A 15,514-nucleotide genomic window follows, 5' to 3' on the forward strand; every position below is an offset into this window, starting at 1 on the left:
TTGGGAATTCGGAAAGCGCTAATTGGTGAACAAGACCATTTTCGTGTTCGTAATGACTTTCTCTTGTCCCACTGGGAGGTAGGTGGTGAAGCGTAGTCGCGTTGCAGGGAAGCTCGCTTACCGGTTATACCCATTGTCTACCGTTACAGAGATTGTTCCAATACCTCGCGGTTCTATTCAACCGCCTCCATTCTTCCCGGTGGCTGGGTTTGCTTTCATTTCCGGTTATGAAAGAGCTGATTTTACGAAGGCATTCCAAACCGTATTATACATACACATACTCAGGTTTCCACGTAATAACAAAAGAAAATGACAACATCTTCTCAGGTTTTGCAAAATTTTACGTTACGCTTTTCGTAAAACATAAAACTATGATTCTCATATTGATTCAAAAAGCTTTCTTGGTGTCTATATACCAACACTTCTTTGAGACTATAGTGTTTCAGTATCAAATAGAATGAAGCAGGAAGAGATTTCAGATTTTCTTTGCTCAAGGTTTTCGAAAGCGAGTCGACTCTCTTATTCATCGGTTTCACCAGATCAAGCCGTTGTGTACGCTTTACGAATAGACGTGAGAGTTTGGAAAGACCATGCAGCCTTTCGGAAAACACATCCGCGGTATTCTCTGTATCGAAGTGAAACGCACGTTAGTGTCTTATGAATACGCAGGAGAATTTCCGTATCGGATAAAGATATCAAGTAAATTTCGGTATAGATGGGATCTGAAGTATCGTGAGCCAGAAGGCAGTTGGCGCGATCCAACGGCACCCAACGCCCGCTAAAAGCCGTAACCTTAACGGAGAATCGAAGCTGCTTACCATAAAGTCTATCCTAAAGCCGAAAAGCTCGCTCAGACCGGGCATTGCGGTCCTATAGCGAAGCATGGCGAAACAGGATTGAAAAGCTTCGAAGCTCTTGTTTGACCCGCGCCGGGCAATATCGTTTTATTTTTGGAACCTTGTGCTGCAGAGGCCCGGGAAAGCCTGCGGCGAAGCTCTTTTTCACCCTCAGCACTGATCTGCTCCGAGAGGATGATGTAACTGTAAGCAAACCGTCTTTTCCAACAGCAGCGCCGTCCCTTCAACCCTTTTTTCACCTTGCTTTCGTCACATTATGCAGCCTACACTTCTGACGTCGGTTTATCCTGGTTCATCTCCTCTGCTGGGTTCTTTACTTTGAATTTCCATTCTTTTAGGCGGGAAATAACCCACCGTACGATACTTTGGGTGGTTGTTGACGCTGAACGAGGTTCGCTTCAAAGTCGGCTGAGACTTACAGCTCCTCTGATGTGAAGTTTGTATCGTGCGTTTCAATTCTGATCCTAAACTGACTACGTAAATACTGTGAAGGAAGGATACAATGAAACAAAATGTTTCTCGAATGTCGACAACATCGAATATGTGCATTTATTTCCTCCACTTTATCATTCTGAACAACTGTGAGCCCCGTATTCCCGTGTGATAAGGAAAACAAGCCTATTGCGGTGCCACCTATTACGGTTAACATTTTTATCATAAGGAAGGAAAATGGTTTCTCCGAACAACATTTGCTCTGAGTGATGATGATACACATAATTCCTAGCAAAAATATTCTTTGATACCAAGAGTCGGTCTCAGTGCCTCCAGTAGCGCTCGAACTCTCAGCTCAGTGGTGGATTGGATGATATTGTTTGCACTTATTCACCAGAACGACTGTAACGGACTTTTCGAGTTCGCGGTTTATTTGGACTAGGATTAACTCCAATTGCGGAGCCCCTCGCAATTAACGAAAAGATGCCGCTATCAATTTACTTTTATTGTTTTTTTATTTAAAACGAAATTCCTGACGTTTGGTATGACCCAATGACATATATCAATAAATTAGGACCGAATAAAATGAGCGTATAACTATCAACGAAAATAATAAATAAATGTATAAATAAAATGGGGACATCTAGGACGACAACAATTCCATAAAAGGCATAATCATAAAATTACAAATAAAAACAAGACAGGTCAGAATATGTATAAAAACTTATCATAAGCGTCATAGTGGATATTCTTTAGATCCCCCTTTTCCATCTCTTCGGTTGCGCTCACGAATTCAGTGCCCGGCCAATTCGAATTCCCTCGTCCGTAATATATTGGTGGGTTCTCCTTAATCGGGAATCCGTATGCGTTTACTTCATTTCGTCGGTTGTCTGTCTCCGTTCGTATGATTCTTCTTTTGAGCGCACTCTCATGACGATCCACCTCACCCGTCGTCTCCCGCTTATTCTCTCGATCGATTCTCTCGTCGTCTCTCGCTTACACCTTTTGATCGATTCCCCTACCCGTCGTATCACCGCTTAGGTGAAAGCCCCCCTCCCTACGGACCTACCTATCATTGGGTCCCGTAGTCGCTGCTTTGGCGGCTAAATTCAACTGTTACACGACGAAAGTCAATGGAATGGTGTCGATGAACATAGTCAACCGGATGATGAGCTGCTGGCGCCGGGAGCCTCGATCTTTCCAGAGCAATGATGAAATATGAGACAGCAACCCTTACTGCAAGCAATAAACTCATCCAATGATTGTGCGGTTGTTCCTGAATAGTGGAAACAACCTTGAACAGCAGCGTAGAACGATTTACGAGCATTACCGGCGACAGAGTCCCAGGTGGCCAGATCACAGCAGACGTTGTTACCTGAATTGTTCATAACGATTTTGAGATAACATTTGGCGCAACTGACGTCGACAGAACGGTTGTATAGTTGCAAGTGAGATGTGTGCTTCTCCACGTAACTTAGCTCCACTACGTGTCGCGTTCTTTTAAGATGTGCGTGAGAGAAGGAAAAACCACAGTCGCACACAACTGTCCGACCTGGCACCATGTATGCTTGATCCATGAGCTCAGCGCCGAACGGAACAGATCGGAAGAAATCAAGGGGCATGCATTGATGTGATATACAGAACTCGCAGCGTTTGCACTTGTGCGTTTTCATGAAACGATAGCTGTTTGTTTTAATGCAAGACATCTTCCGAGACAATTGGGTGAATGACTGTCGCAGTATGTCACTTTGTTCTTTTGTAAACTCGGGACCTTGCAGTATCTTGCTGCACTCGTACTTATTGGAGCTCTTTGTGAATTCTTCGAGCCAGCATTCGAGGAGGGAGCTTTGTTTGGTTGACGACACAGATTCTGTGTCGTCACAGGCAGATGTTCCAGCACAAGCTGCATCTTCGCATGGACCATGCGTCTTCCGACTTGATGATGGTTCCTTGGTTAGTTGCGGCAACTCTGCTTTTGGCTGCTGCTGCTTGTGCTGCTGTTTTTTCTTATCTCGGCTTTTCTTTCTGTCGTCTGGCTTATTAGAAGACATGGCTTTGGGCTTGTGCTCTTTCTTGATAGCGACGCTCTGCTTCGAAACTTGTTCCTCTTCCATTGTACAGATGGTTGGTTCAGAATTTTCATCCGCAAGTGGTTCAACGTGACACCGCTTCTTGAAGGGCACTACTAATATGCTCCGTTCTTGAGAAGCGCTATCAATACTATCAAATAGTCGTCTTTAACCTCACTCTTCATCTCTTTCAGAACCTGATCAGTTTTTGTTTCCATCAGTTCATTCGTTCTCATTCTCTTCAAAATCAACCGCGGCAATGACTATTCACTCGAAAACTCACTGTGCAATCTTATCTTCACTATAGCGAACTTGTCGTTATCTCGATTGGCGTACATTCCCACATCTTTGTATGTTCAATAAACATTTGAACCTTTGAGATCTGTGTATTCTCCAGTGCACACCATCATAAGACCAAAACAGATGTATAACGTAGAGTGTACGTGACGAACAAGCGCGACAGAATGTCATCGAGTACTGTAAGTTTAGCACGCCTCACTTCTGTTTATATATATTATCCACGGCCCGTGATGACCCGACGATGACACACGCTAATTCATGATTATTTTGCGGTTCGGAGCTGCGGTTAATGCCGATTGAGCGAGAGAACACGTGCTTCCCCCTTTTTATATTCCGCGCCAACTCGACTACCGTTGCCGTCATCGATATTTTAGTAGAAACCAAAATAACTACATTATAGTTGCGCAGTATAGGGCTATGACCTTGGTTAGAAACAAGATTATTCACATTTAACGTTAATTTTTCGAACTTACCAGTTGTTCAAAAATTATATACGTTTCACAAAATTATTCACATCGTTGTTACACAATCATGTAAAGTCACGGCTTGTATCAGTGCCGACACGGGCGAGGCGTTGACGTCGAGCGCGGTAAGAACATGCGATAAACACACGAATTTATTCTGGCGTTGGTATATGATCTTAATAATTCATTGATGATTAATATGTTGAGTAAAGGTTGTTTCTAATTGGTTTTCACATATGAAACCATTCTAGGAGAATGTGGACTCATAACTTTTATTTAATGGGTGTTCATTAGACTGGGCCAAAAAAATTGACTATTTTTTTTTTGAAAAATATATTTAGAATATCATTCAGTATGGCAAAAAAAAAAATTTCATGAAATTTTAAGCCCTTAATATTAACTTTAAGAGGTCTATCATCGCTATTTTTGATTTTTAGTAATAATTTGATGTTTTACGTCAGAACTGTCGAAATATTGAAGTGAAAAAATTTATGTTCACTTATCTATCACTACTTGTCTGAAATTTCTTCAATTTTAATTGAGAATAACTTTTGAAAAATTAAATAGAGGCAAAAATATTAAGAGATCTTTTTTGTAGAACATTAAATTTCCTTTAAGAATCTGTCATGATCTTTTTTATACATTCATTGATTCGTTAGTCACGAAATTCCAAATTAAAAAAGTCAAATCGAGAAATTGTATCAATTTATTAAGCTTAATTACTCGGAAACGGCTTGTCTGACAAAAATCTATAATCAGACCTTTTTTGTAGGGAATTTAATTTTATAAAGGGATAAGTGAACATAAATTTTTTCACTTCAATATTTCGACAGTTCTGACGTAAAACATCAAATTATTACTAAAAATCAAGAATAGCGATGATAGACCTCTTAAAGTTAATATTAAGGGCTTAAAATTTCATGAAATTTTTTTTTTTGCCATACTGAATGATATTCTCAATATATTTTTCAAAAAAAAAAATAGTCAATTTTTTTGGCCCAGTCTAGTGTTCATGTTTAAGGAAGCGTGCCTTGTACAGAGTATATGTACACGATTACGTGAACAGTTGCTTCGGTCACCGTGTGTGGTTCTACGTTTGCGGAACGTTCCAGTAGATTTATCAACCGATGTGGGTTTCTCAACGGATGTGGATTTATCACGTCCCAGATGCAAAGCCAAAACATTCTTTTATCTTTTGTAGTTTCTCGAACTAGTGGACGATACGGTGAGCTCTGGTTGAACGGTTTTTAATCGAGTTATCATTTGCTTTACCGTTTTTCCGTCTTCTAATTTAAAATGCTCCGTAGCTATAAATTCGTTTAGCTGTTTTAAATTCAATATAAAACGGTGAGAACCATCCGGTTTTGGCACAAGAAAAATTTTTGAGATGAATTGTCCGGTCTCCGACTGACACTTTTGTATCGCGCCTTTCCCCAACAACGTTACGATTTGTTCTCGCATTACCTTCCTTTCTTGATCCGACAACCGAGGCTCGGCAGGTGGTGTGTGTTGGTCTACCTTTGATGTAAAAGGTATTCTATAGCCTGTGACCCAGGTCAAGATGGTTTCGTCCGAGGTTACTTCGAGCCAGGTTCGTTTAAAAAAAGCTAACCGACCGGCCAATTTTCATTCGTTTGATTGTTTTTCTTCAGAGGCTGACGGTCTTTCTGCTGATAATTCCTCCCCCGTGACGTGGACTTGTTGCCTCGGTTGTTGCGACTGTAATTGTTGTAAGTTTGCTTGTACCCGCCCCCCCCCTCGAATAAGTATTCGGCTGATACTGGTGTTGTTGAGGCGGGCCCCTCGAGTTTTATGAATTTTTTCCCTGATCCGACAATTGCTTGGCGGGTTGTTTTAAATCCTTCGATGATTGCTGTAAAACTTTAACAGCTTTAATTTTTTCGCTCAGTTCTTTCCCAAACAGCCAGTCGCTCGATGACAAATCTTTCAGCGTGTCTTTGAACGGTGCCTTGATGTTTTTCAGAATTAGACTCTTCCGGATCGATGTTTCGTCGTGTTGCAGGTCCGCCAGGAGTTTTGCAACGCCGTTGAGGGGTTCTAAATATTGCTTCTTATCCGCAAGATTCGATCTGATCAGCAGATCTATAACCTTCCCCGCGCCGGCGAGCGAAGCAGCGACCTTTTCTTGTTTTTCGACAATTCTTTCGTCTCTTTTTACGACTGTACTATCCAAGGCTGCCTTAACCTCCAAATTCAATTTGGGAGGATCGATGAAGACACAATTCTGCGGAGGCGATATCTTTTTCAAAAACCCTTTCCGTTCCTCCGCCGGGAGACCCTTCTCGATAATTTCCAGCCAAAGCGTCGCGAGATGACTGCATTCTGATCTCTTCGGAAGCAGTACTTCATACAATTAAGATCGAACTTCACTTACAGGTAAGTTCGTTTGATCCTATAATTTTTACGCGTGTCATAACAACTGCGCCTCTGTATTTTCCCGTCAACACGTTATCCACTTTGAACTCTTGAACCGTTGCTATCGGCTATTAATCAATCAACAAGCGTCATCATCATAAGCTGCCTTCCGCAGAACGATGTGTTAATATTCAGAGCAGTCTCCAGCGGAATGCCGTGGCTACCACTTCGATGGACACCTCTATTATTCGTGCCGAGTGCTCACAAAGACTGAGCATACGGGTAAGGGATATTACACGTGATGGAGGGCTTGCACGCAAGTTAAAGATGATGATTAATACCATTATTAGTAATTGTTTGTTTGGCCTTATTGTGTATTGCTATTTTTTCTAGATGCATGGAATAAGCTGACGCGACACTGCGTCCAGTAGGCATCCCAACTCACGTTTATACCTGTATGAGCTTAGGTCTCGATCGGTCCGCTAGCAGGCTGCATGTGCATTGAATGTGCATCGGACCGACGTGCAGATATAGGCGTTACGCTGCAACTCGTGCAGCAGCTACTGCACTCTGATGGGCCGAGCGTGACGGCTTAGGAGTTAACATCGATGCATGATAGAGTTGTGTCTCCTGATATCAAAAATACCACCCCCCGCTACCCCCGAGCCCTAATTCTGAAGTTATAGCCCGTACGTTGTGATGTAACTGACCGTACATGTTTCTAGGCATACCAGTGACATGGTTTGGTAAAAAAAATTGGCATGGTTTCAAACTTTTTCAATACTTCCAGAGTAAAACGTTTCACATTGGAAAATTTAATTACTTCATGCTGTTTCACAGTAAATGTTGCAATTTCTACAATTCTACGATATTCACAATATTTTGCATTCGAATGTTTTCAGTATCAGTTGTATTTATGACACGAGTATTTCAACAGATGCAAGAACGGATCTCATTCGAAAATGAAAACACAAATCCAGATTTGATTGCCCTGCGTTTCGATTTCGGAATCTGAATGAAAATCTTGACCATTGAAGAATGTCACTAGCAGAAAGTGATGAAGCTAAACAACTTGATTTGCTGAGAGGAGTTGGCTCGACTTGTATTACTTTAACCAACGATAATCGAATCGCAAAAAACTATCGGATTCCCAAATAAATGTTATTCTATCTATAGATTGATTGTAAAAAAATATCGGAAGAGACGTGGGTGGTTGATCAGTTTTCCGATAAAGTCGTAACCTGTGTGCAAGCCACTTTTGAAAAAGTTTATCTCCTATTCCACAGTGGTGCGTTAGCGGAGCAGGCTTGATTTCGACTGTCAACTGTCCGGGTTGAGATAAGCCGGCCCAAAGTACGTTGCGGAAAATTGATTGGTGTAGCGAAAATCTGTTAGTCGACAAGTAAGACGCAACGAATGGCACGGGAGCTCATCGGTATTAGCCGAGGGTCAAACTCCGTTGACAATGGAGGATTGTCCTCTACGAGGATAATGCCTAGCTGCAACGAGTGCGCCAATATTATCACACGTCCTACCTCCAGCCACGCGTGCCATAATCCCTGCATTCAAGCAATATCTCCAGAAATTTCTCCGGCGTGAATGCGTGCACTGAGTGTGTCCAACAACTGTCGACGAAGAAACAAACCAGCGGGGATAAGCCATCCCATAGCTGGCGCAAATTTGGTACTTAGGCTTTTTTGCTACAGGGGATAGAATGTCCAAGACTAGATTCAAGTGATCTCAAAGCAATTCACATCGTGACTCTAGGTGATGTCAAATGAATTCAAATTTTTTCCTGTGGTCGTATAAGCGATTTCATATCACTTAAAACGAGAATTCAAATCGTATTAATTGACTGCATGACTTTGAGTGAGTTTATTTTGCACTGAGACAAATTTCAAATTCTAGTTACCGCTCAGTCCTCAACTATTTTCATTTTTTACCACAACCGAAAAATACAGTTCTAGGTTTTTCGTAATTCCAATAATATTCAAACCTTCTTTTTAACGATACCCGTTTTACTGAATTTTTCTAGTTACTATAACAAATGAAATTTTTCTCAGTGTGTCTTTACAAGCTTCTTAGAGGAAGTGTATTTTCGATAAACCGATTGAACTTCGAATGAAATTTTAAAACAACTTGTCTCAAGTTACTTGTCTATTCAGAGGATGAATTTTGTTCAAAATTCCGTATCGTAATTTTCGTATCGGCCCTGAACAACAAGTTCATTGTAATACGCTGCCTCCGCAACTCTGTAACCAATAGACAAACAAAAATTGTTTATACTGCGTGCATGTACACACATTACGCATACCCATAACTATACGTATTTATATGAGTATAAAGTACACAAGCACAGTGGCATGTGTCTGAATATTCTAGTTAACGCGCTTACACGTATGTGTTACAGGTACCTGTGCGTTATGTGGGGTCTCCCTACCATCTGAACGTGCGTTCGTGTAGAAGCTCTGATATGCTTGCTCAACTATTTGATGCTTGTTTGAGAGTTAGCTCAAGGATTAGGCCTGAGTTAGCAAAGTTAAGCTGACTCTGTATTTGTACCTGTATGTGTTCCGGGTAGCAATTTAATCTCTTGTTAGACTTGAGGTGCAGGGTATACACACGGTTCCATGGATATATCCGTGGTCGGAGAAAGTGGTTTATTCCTTTTTTAAAGCTTCCTCGAAATTTCGAAACAATGTCAAAGTCTGTTGAGGAATTCGAGGAATTACCTGTCCCCGAGACTCTGCTGTAGCTTTGAGCTCGTGTAACGTTCAACAATTACGTACCCAAAGCTATTTTCCACCGTTTTTTGAATCCTGCCAAATATATTTCATCCACGTGCAAATTTTACTGTATGAAACGAACCGATCGGCGAATATTTTTATCAAAGGGACCCGACGTGATTCAACGGCCAGGCAACTTGATACCACAAGTTTTTCAATAAGGACTTCGATTTGAAAAAATATAATCTTCTTAAATACATGACGTACAGAGGACAATTTTTTCCATATTTTAATGATCTCGAGTATCACTTCAGAGAATTTAAAAACGAGACCATCCGTCCTACTCTTGAACTGTAGTGTGCAATGAAACAAAAACGGAAATGGATGAAAAGTAATGATTGCGTTACGCAGCACTTGACTAATACCCGCCACCCTCGGTTGTCACACTCCATCACTCTGTCAAAAGCTCCCACTTTCCAAACAGCAAAACGCAATTTACAAACCATCCCTTGTTTCTAAATTTTATTACCTGCAGACTCACAATCAGAAGAATTAACTATACGGATGCACATTTGAAAGATGGTGTCTGATTGTGCTGAATAAACTTTTGTTATTAATAATGTAGTAATGAAGGCAAGGTTGAAAAAATAAGGGGACTCGGGTAGCGTAATTATAATAATCTGGTGTTATACAGGCTAGTAAACGTATGAATACTTTCAGCATGCTTGCCTTCAGGAATGTATCACATTATTCTTTATATAGTAAGAGTACGTTACACATTTTTTCACGAAGCACGAAATTAAGTTAAGGGACGCGTAATGTGAAATTTATTCGTGATAACAGATCCGCGCGGTACAAAAAATACCGCTTTTATCCTCTTGATATTTTCTGTTCTCCATGCATGTGCATTCGCAGACGCACTCGAGACACGTTTAGACTCAACTGACCCTTTTATTTTCCAAAATTATAAATTGATGGCATAATTTTTGAATTTCTCAATGACTAAAAGCGATTTCTAGAAGATGAGACACTACAAATTTATTTACGGGTAATTTTAGAACAACAGGTACAACCAAAACAGGTTAATAATTGGGACAGGATCAATAATTGGATATTATAAGATCATTTTTTAAGTATCTTGAAGGCCTTAAGTTTACGTTACGCGAACACATTAATATGTTAATCCCTGTTAGTACATGTTTGACGAACGTTACCAATGGGCGGACAAAATTTGTTACTGCAACCAGATTCATTGTCCCAAATCAATTATCATATAAAGAGAATAATCCAAGCTATTGAAAACGTTTCGCATTACCGGCTTATTTTGTTTCTAAAATTTTTTGTCAAAAGTAAACTTCACAAACGGTGTCATTTTAGATTATACATTGAGCAAAAAGATTATTAAAATTGAATGAAATATTTCTCAAATCCAACAAATTTTGGTATCGTCATACATCTGACCAAATTCTTACATAATTCAGATCAATATCTTGTTGAGCCTTCTGTATTCCACGAAAATAAATTGGTCTAGATTCAGCAATCGGACTCATCAATTTTAAGCAGGCATGCCAAAAAAGCTGACGCTTTTGCTTCAGATTGAAGAAAAGAATTTAAAACAATATTTTGTTAAAAAAACTGACTTATAACCGTAAACTCTGATCACGTGCGATTTCTGCAAGGCGGTCGAAAAAATTTTCAGAGACCGTTTAAGAAATCAATCCGTGCGAGATGCGAAGTGATGTAAAAGTGAACGACATTATTGAGCATATTTTTATTCATCCATGGGGTTACGGGTGTCTGCGGAAGCGTGTGCATTTATTTGCGAATCTGTGTTTGCCAAGCGTGTCGGATGCATTCAGAATTACGAATAGGTAGATATATGTACGTATATACACATATGTATGCAAAGGGAGTACGTACAGCGGTGTATCTGACGCGTATGAGTTCCGAAATATTATTATACGTGGCTAGAGCACCGCTTAGTACACGAGGTAGAGGCAGTTTTGCCTGAATATGACGGGTGCGCATGCACTCGGCTTATCTTTATGCATGGGGAAAATTAGTTGTCTAGCCTCGTTAGATAATATCCCCTGCACGCCCGAATAGCAAATAAGCTTCACAAACGAGTTACGTAAGTTCCGTCGACCGACGGCCCGGCATTTATCCAGCTCGTTTCATCACGCTGCGCTGAATCCAAAAGCATGTTTTTGACTCATCATTTTCATTGTATTGAATGTAATTTACTCACATTCTAAGCACAGAATGTAGTCATGCTAGATGTGACTGGTTATCAAACGTTTCCAACACTCTCGCCAATGCATCTAATTCTCTTCTGCTCTCAAACCAAGTTCGAGGATAGATATCCATGTACACAAGGTGTCCCGCAACTCGCGAATATAGTAAGCTAGAAGAGCGGTATTGTGCGTTAAAACAAAAAAAAAAAAAAAGAAAACAGAATGTAAGTAATGTGTAAGTAAACTTTCTCTATGGTACATTTTGACGAAGCTATGATCTGAAAAAGTGACCATCACCCATTTAGCGGATCGTTTCTGATGATTCGAGTTTTTCGAAATCGCAGAGTTGAAAAATTGGGGAATACAAACTTACCGGTTAAAAATTCAGGGGACTGTTCGATTTGAACGTGAGTTCGAACCCGGAGATTTTCCAAGACGCTTATTACGTATTTGAAGTTAAAATTGAGAAAATCCAGCATATCGGATCCGAAGAGTCAATTATTTCGAATTTCTACTTTTTGACATCAGACTCATGATCAGCGAATTTTAATTCTGAATTCCAAGTTTGCAGTTATAAAGAAGATAAGGAAAGATGTGTCTTGGATAAACCCTTTATGTTCACCATACTTTTGTCAACTATGCATGATTGAAAACAAAATACGATGAATTATTCCAATTCATTGACATTGATTTTGAATGACTTTTAAGCACTTCCACCTCATCATGTAATTCTTTCTAATATCTATTGATTTTCAATAATCCTATTTCCTAGCGTTCAAGGCGATATCTAAGAAAAAAATAGAACTTACAAAAAAACGCAATAAGTCATTGGAATTCACCAAGAATGTTGGGAAATGATTGTTAATCGATTGAAGTCACTACTTTAACCGAAAACCAACGAAAGCATGCAATGAGATCGAAAAGAACACAATTTTGATGAATTGAAATCATTCGTCGTTTACCGAAATATTTTCATTGATTTTCATAATTTCTAATGACTTCACCAATTTCGATGGATGATTCTATGAGGTATGATTCTAAAAGAAAATACGAATCACATTCGAATTCTTTCCGTTTTCAATCTGCTTTCAAACAGTCTAACTAACCACATCTACGATTGAATCATGTTCTCTCGATAATAAAAAGATCGCTTCTTTCAGACTTGACTATCCCAATTTTTCACGAGGATGTCACTATCTGCCCGTTACGAGACACCCTGTATACCGCATGTTTGCAAGGGCGTGTGTTTCGAACGCCGAGGTGTTCAAACACTCTCGACGCTATCTGGCGTCCTATTGTCTTGGTGAGCGGAACGAGACGCGTGAGGCAAACAGCGACATTTAACAATCAAATTTCAATTTGGAAAGCAGATAGGCACATACGCTAGCGAATCGCGCCCGACTAGTTACACAGTTAAACAAGCAACCCTTTCCATTAATATCACAATGCCGCGTTCCAGTCTGTCGTACTTATCTCTCATCGAGTCCCCGTCTGGATCCCGTTTCGGAGAGTCGAGCCTATTTTCGAGAAGCCATCTTCCCTCGCTCCTTCCGGCACCTTCGCCAAATATTCAACATTGCAACCCCTGTTTCGCGGCGGAGGAACTCTGATCCCCCGTGTTGCGTAATCCTGTGACGTCACACCGACGCAGCTACGCCTTATCGGCGAAAGCTCATCTGCATATTCAACGCTTTTACCGCCTTCTCCGTTTTTCTTTATCCCCCTTTCGTCGCCGCGCAATCTTCACCGATTCAAAGTCAGAGGCTCGGCTCTTGGCATCGAGGAAACCGGACGATCCTCACATTTTCGGGATCTAGTTCTGGCACATAAAGAAACACACCCGCGCGTTATGGAAATCATCGGGTTGAATATGTTACTCCCGGACTTGTCAGCAACCCTCGAGGGTTTCGGTACCTATACATGCTGCCTTTATGCCAGACGTAAGCGTAATTGTATTCAAGGTCGATGGACGACTGGTCTATCCAGTCCCATGGGAGTGCCACCGTGCATTTATATATGCTGGTGTGGTTACATGTTGCATCTATAGATAGAAAAAAGGAAGCAGTAGTCCATCAGCTCACGCGAGATTAGTGATCACTGGGATTCTTATTACACAAAATTGGAGTTCATTTTCTTTATTTTATTTTATTTTCTCCGTCACGGGATCTATCCGGGAATTTGATTCTAAAATTATTGATTTTATTTGAAGTTGTGTGAGTACTTGAAGATGTGACTCATTCGAAAATGTACCAGTATTTACTTGAAGTCATTCCAACTTCCGAGATTTGGCCTGAGTCACTTCAAATCGATCATCTGAAGTTATTAGAAATAATGTCAATTCATTTTTAATTAGAATCGGAATGTGAAGTTATTGGATTTCATTTAAATTCTTTTAAAATTCGATAAAATTTTTAAAATTTTCATTACTCTGATACGTTAATAATTTAAAATTGATTTGACATTTGAATTCCGCTAGTTATTCGAAAACATCGCTGTATACTGTTTCAATTTCTGATGCGAATTATATCAACCGTTAATGAAGTGTGATAACTTGCATCCAATAATGGAATATCATGTCAATATTTGCAAGTACCACAAAGTGCGTTCCATGAAAACGAAATTCAGAATACATGTATTTATCATTACTGTAAAAACTCATCGTTTTTTATTAACGATATGTGTTTAATAATAGTTGACGTGAACATCAGTGGCAGAGCCCTCCATTCCCGCACCCTATACCTACACACACACGCGAGTAACTGGGTACGATATCAATTCTGATGGGCGGTTGACGGGGCGTCGCGACGCCCTTACAGAGGTCACATGGTAACCGTCTATGCGTCTGTTGTTCCTGGACTTCAATATCAGGCCTTGTATATTGATTCTCTGTCGAGTAACGTCGAGCTTTCGCAAAATAGCACCACGTCTAGAGCGATGAACAACCTGTTTCCTAAATAAGTGCGCAAAATTCGACTTTCCACACCCAATCGAGTGCGCAAAACAGTACATTCCCACACTAGTGCGAAAATGAATTTTTGCTTACTCACTTAGAAAAAATAGCATGCGCAAAACTTACACTATTTGTGCAATATACTATTACAAAATGGATTGATGGAACGATTTTCATCGCTGTAATATTTTACAATCAGTAAAGGTCATCAATTATTTTTACCTGCAGATATATTTCGAGCTGACAATGAGATGCAGAACTCGGAATTAATGACGGCGAGGCGAAACGGAGACGAGTTAATCAGACTCGCGGTGAGATTAAGGGGAAGACGTTGTGAGACTCTAGGAAATCTGCCAACTCGTTGAACCGTTTTATAGTACCAGTGGAGTTGTGGAAATTGTTTTCTGCGGCAGGAGGAACTGTACAGGCTGGCGATTAACGGCGGTGCCAGGATCGGTTTTGTTCTCCTTATTTCAACCCGCCCAGCGCTCGATTTTTCTATTATATTTATTTTTTGGCCCCGGCTAAACTCTCGGCTTAATGACTGGCAAACTGAACCTGCTCTACAGCGTCTGCATGGCCCCTGCAGGTAATTACTGGAACACACTTTAAACGCTCGCATTTAACATTGCCATGGTTTATTTTCAATTAAGAGCTCTCTTTTCCCCCTGCGTCAGTCCTGCGAGTATAATCACAGGCTGGAAAGAACCTTGAATATATTCGTCCTGGATCTAATTTATACCTGCGGACCACGGATGTTTAAATTAGGCTTCAAGAAAAAAGAATTCTCGCAAACAATCCTACTTGTAGACTATTGAATATCACATTGCGGGGTGTAACGTCAAATATATTTGATGCAAACTCCGAATGCGGTAAACACAATGCAGAGACAATGCAACGCACATATGGCATACATGAACTTTCAAATAAATGGGCGAAATCTGCTCGTTGATCGCAGCTTTAGTACGCAGATTATAGGTATAGCTAATAATTCGTGAGGATTGGGATTTTCCCGGCTGGTTCGACTAGTGTTAATTGGAATTTTACGATCAGCTTTGTTCCTCGTGAAAATGAAGCTTTCGAAATTCGATAAACCCATCAACCAG

At 40.4% G+C, this 15,514-nt stretch overlaps 1 protein-coding gene across 1 annotated transcript; it reads right to left on the reverse strand.

Moving 5' to 3' along the window:
• Nucleotides 1-1,408: 1,408 nt before the first annotated feature.
• Nucleotides 1,409-3,829, reverse strand: LOC124174809. Its single transcript, XM_046554314.1, has 2 exons — nt 2,415-3,829; nt 1,409-1,692 (listed from the first exon to the last, which is right to left on the reverse strand). Exon 1 carries the CDS (start codon nt 3,401-3,403, stop codon nt 2,447-2,449), a length of 957 nt encoding a protein of 318 aa, XP_046410270.1. The 5' UTR covers nt 3,404-3,829; the 3' UTR covers nt 1,409-1,692; nt 2,415-2,446.
• Nucleotides 3,830-15,514: the final 11,685 nt, after the last annotated feature.

The sequence above is a fragment of the Neodiprion fabricii genome, chromosome 1 (genome assembly GCF_021155785.1).
Source record: "Neodiprion fabricii isolate iyNeoFabr1 chromosome 1, iyNeoFabr1.1, whole genome shotgun sequence".
Lineage (NCBI taxonomy): Eukaryota > Metazoa > Arthropoda > Insecta > Hymenoptera > Diprionidae > Neodiprion > Neodiprion fabricii.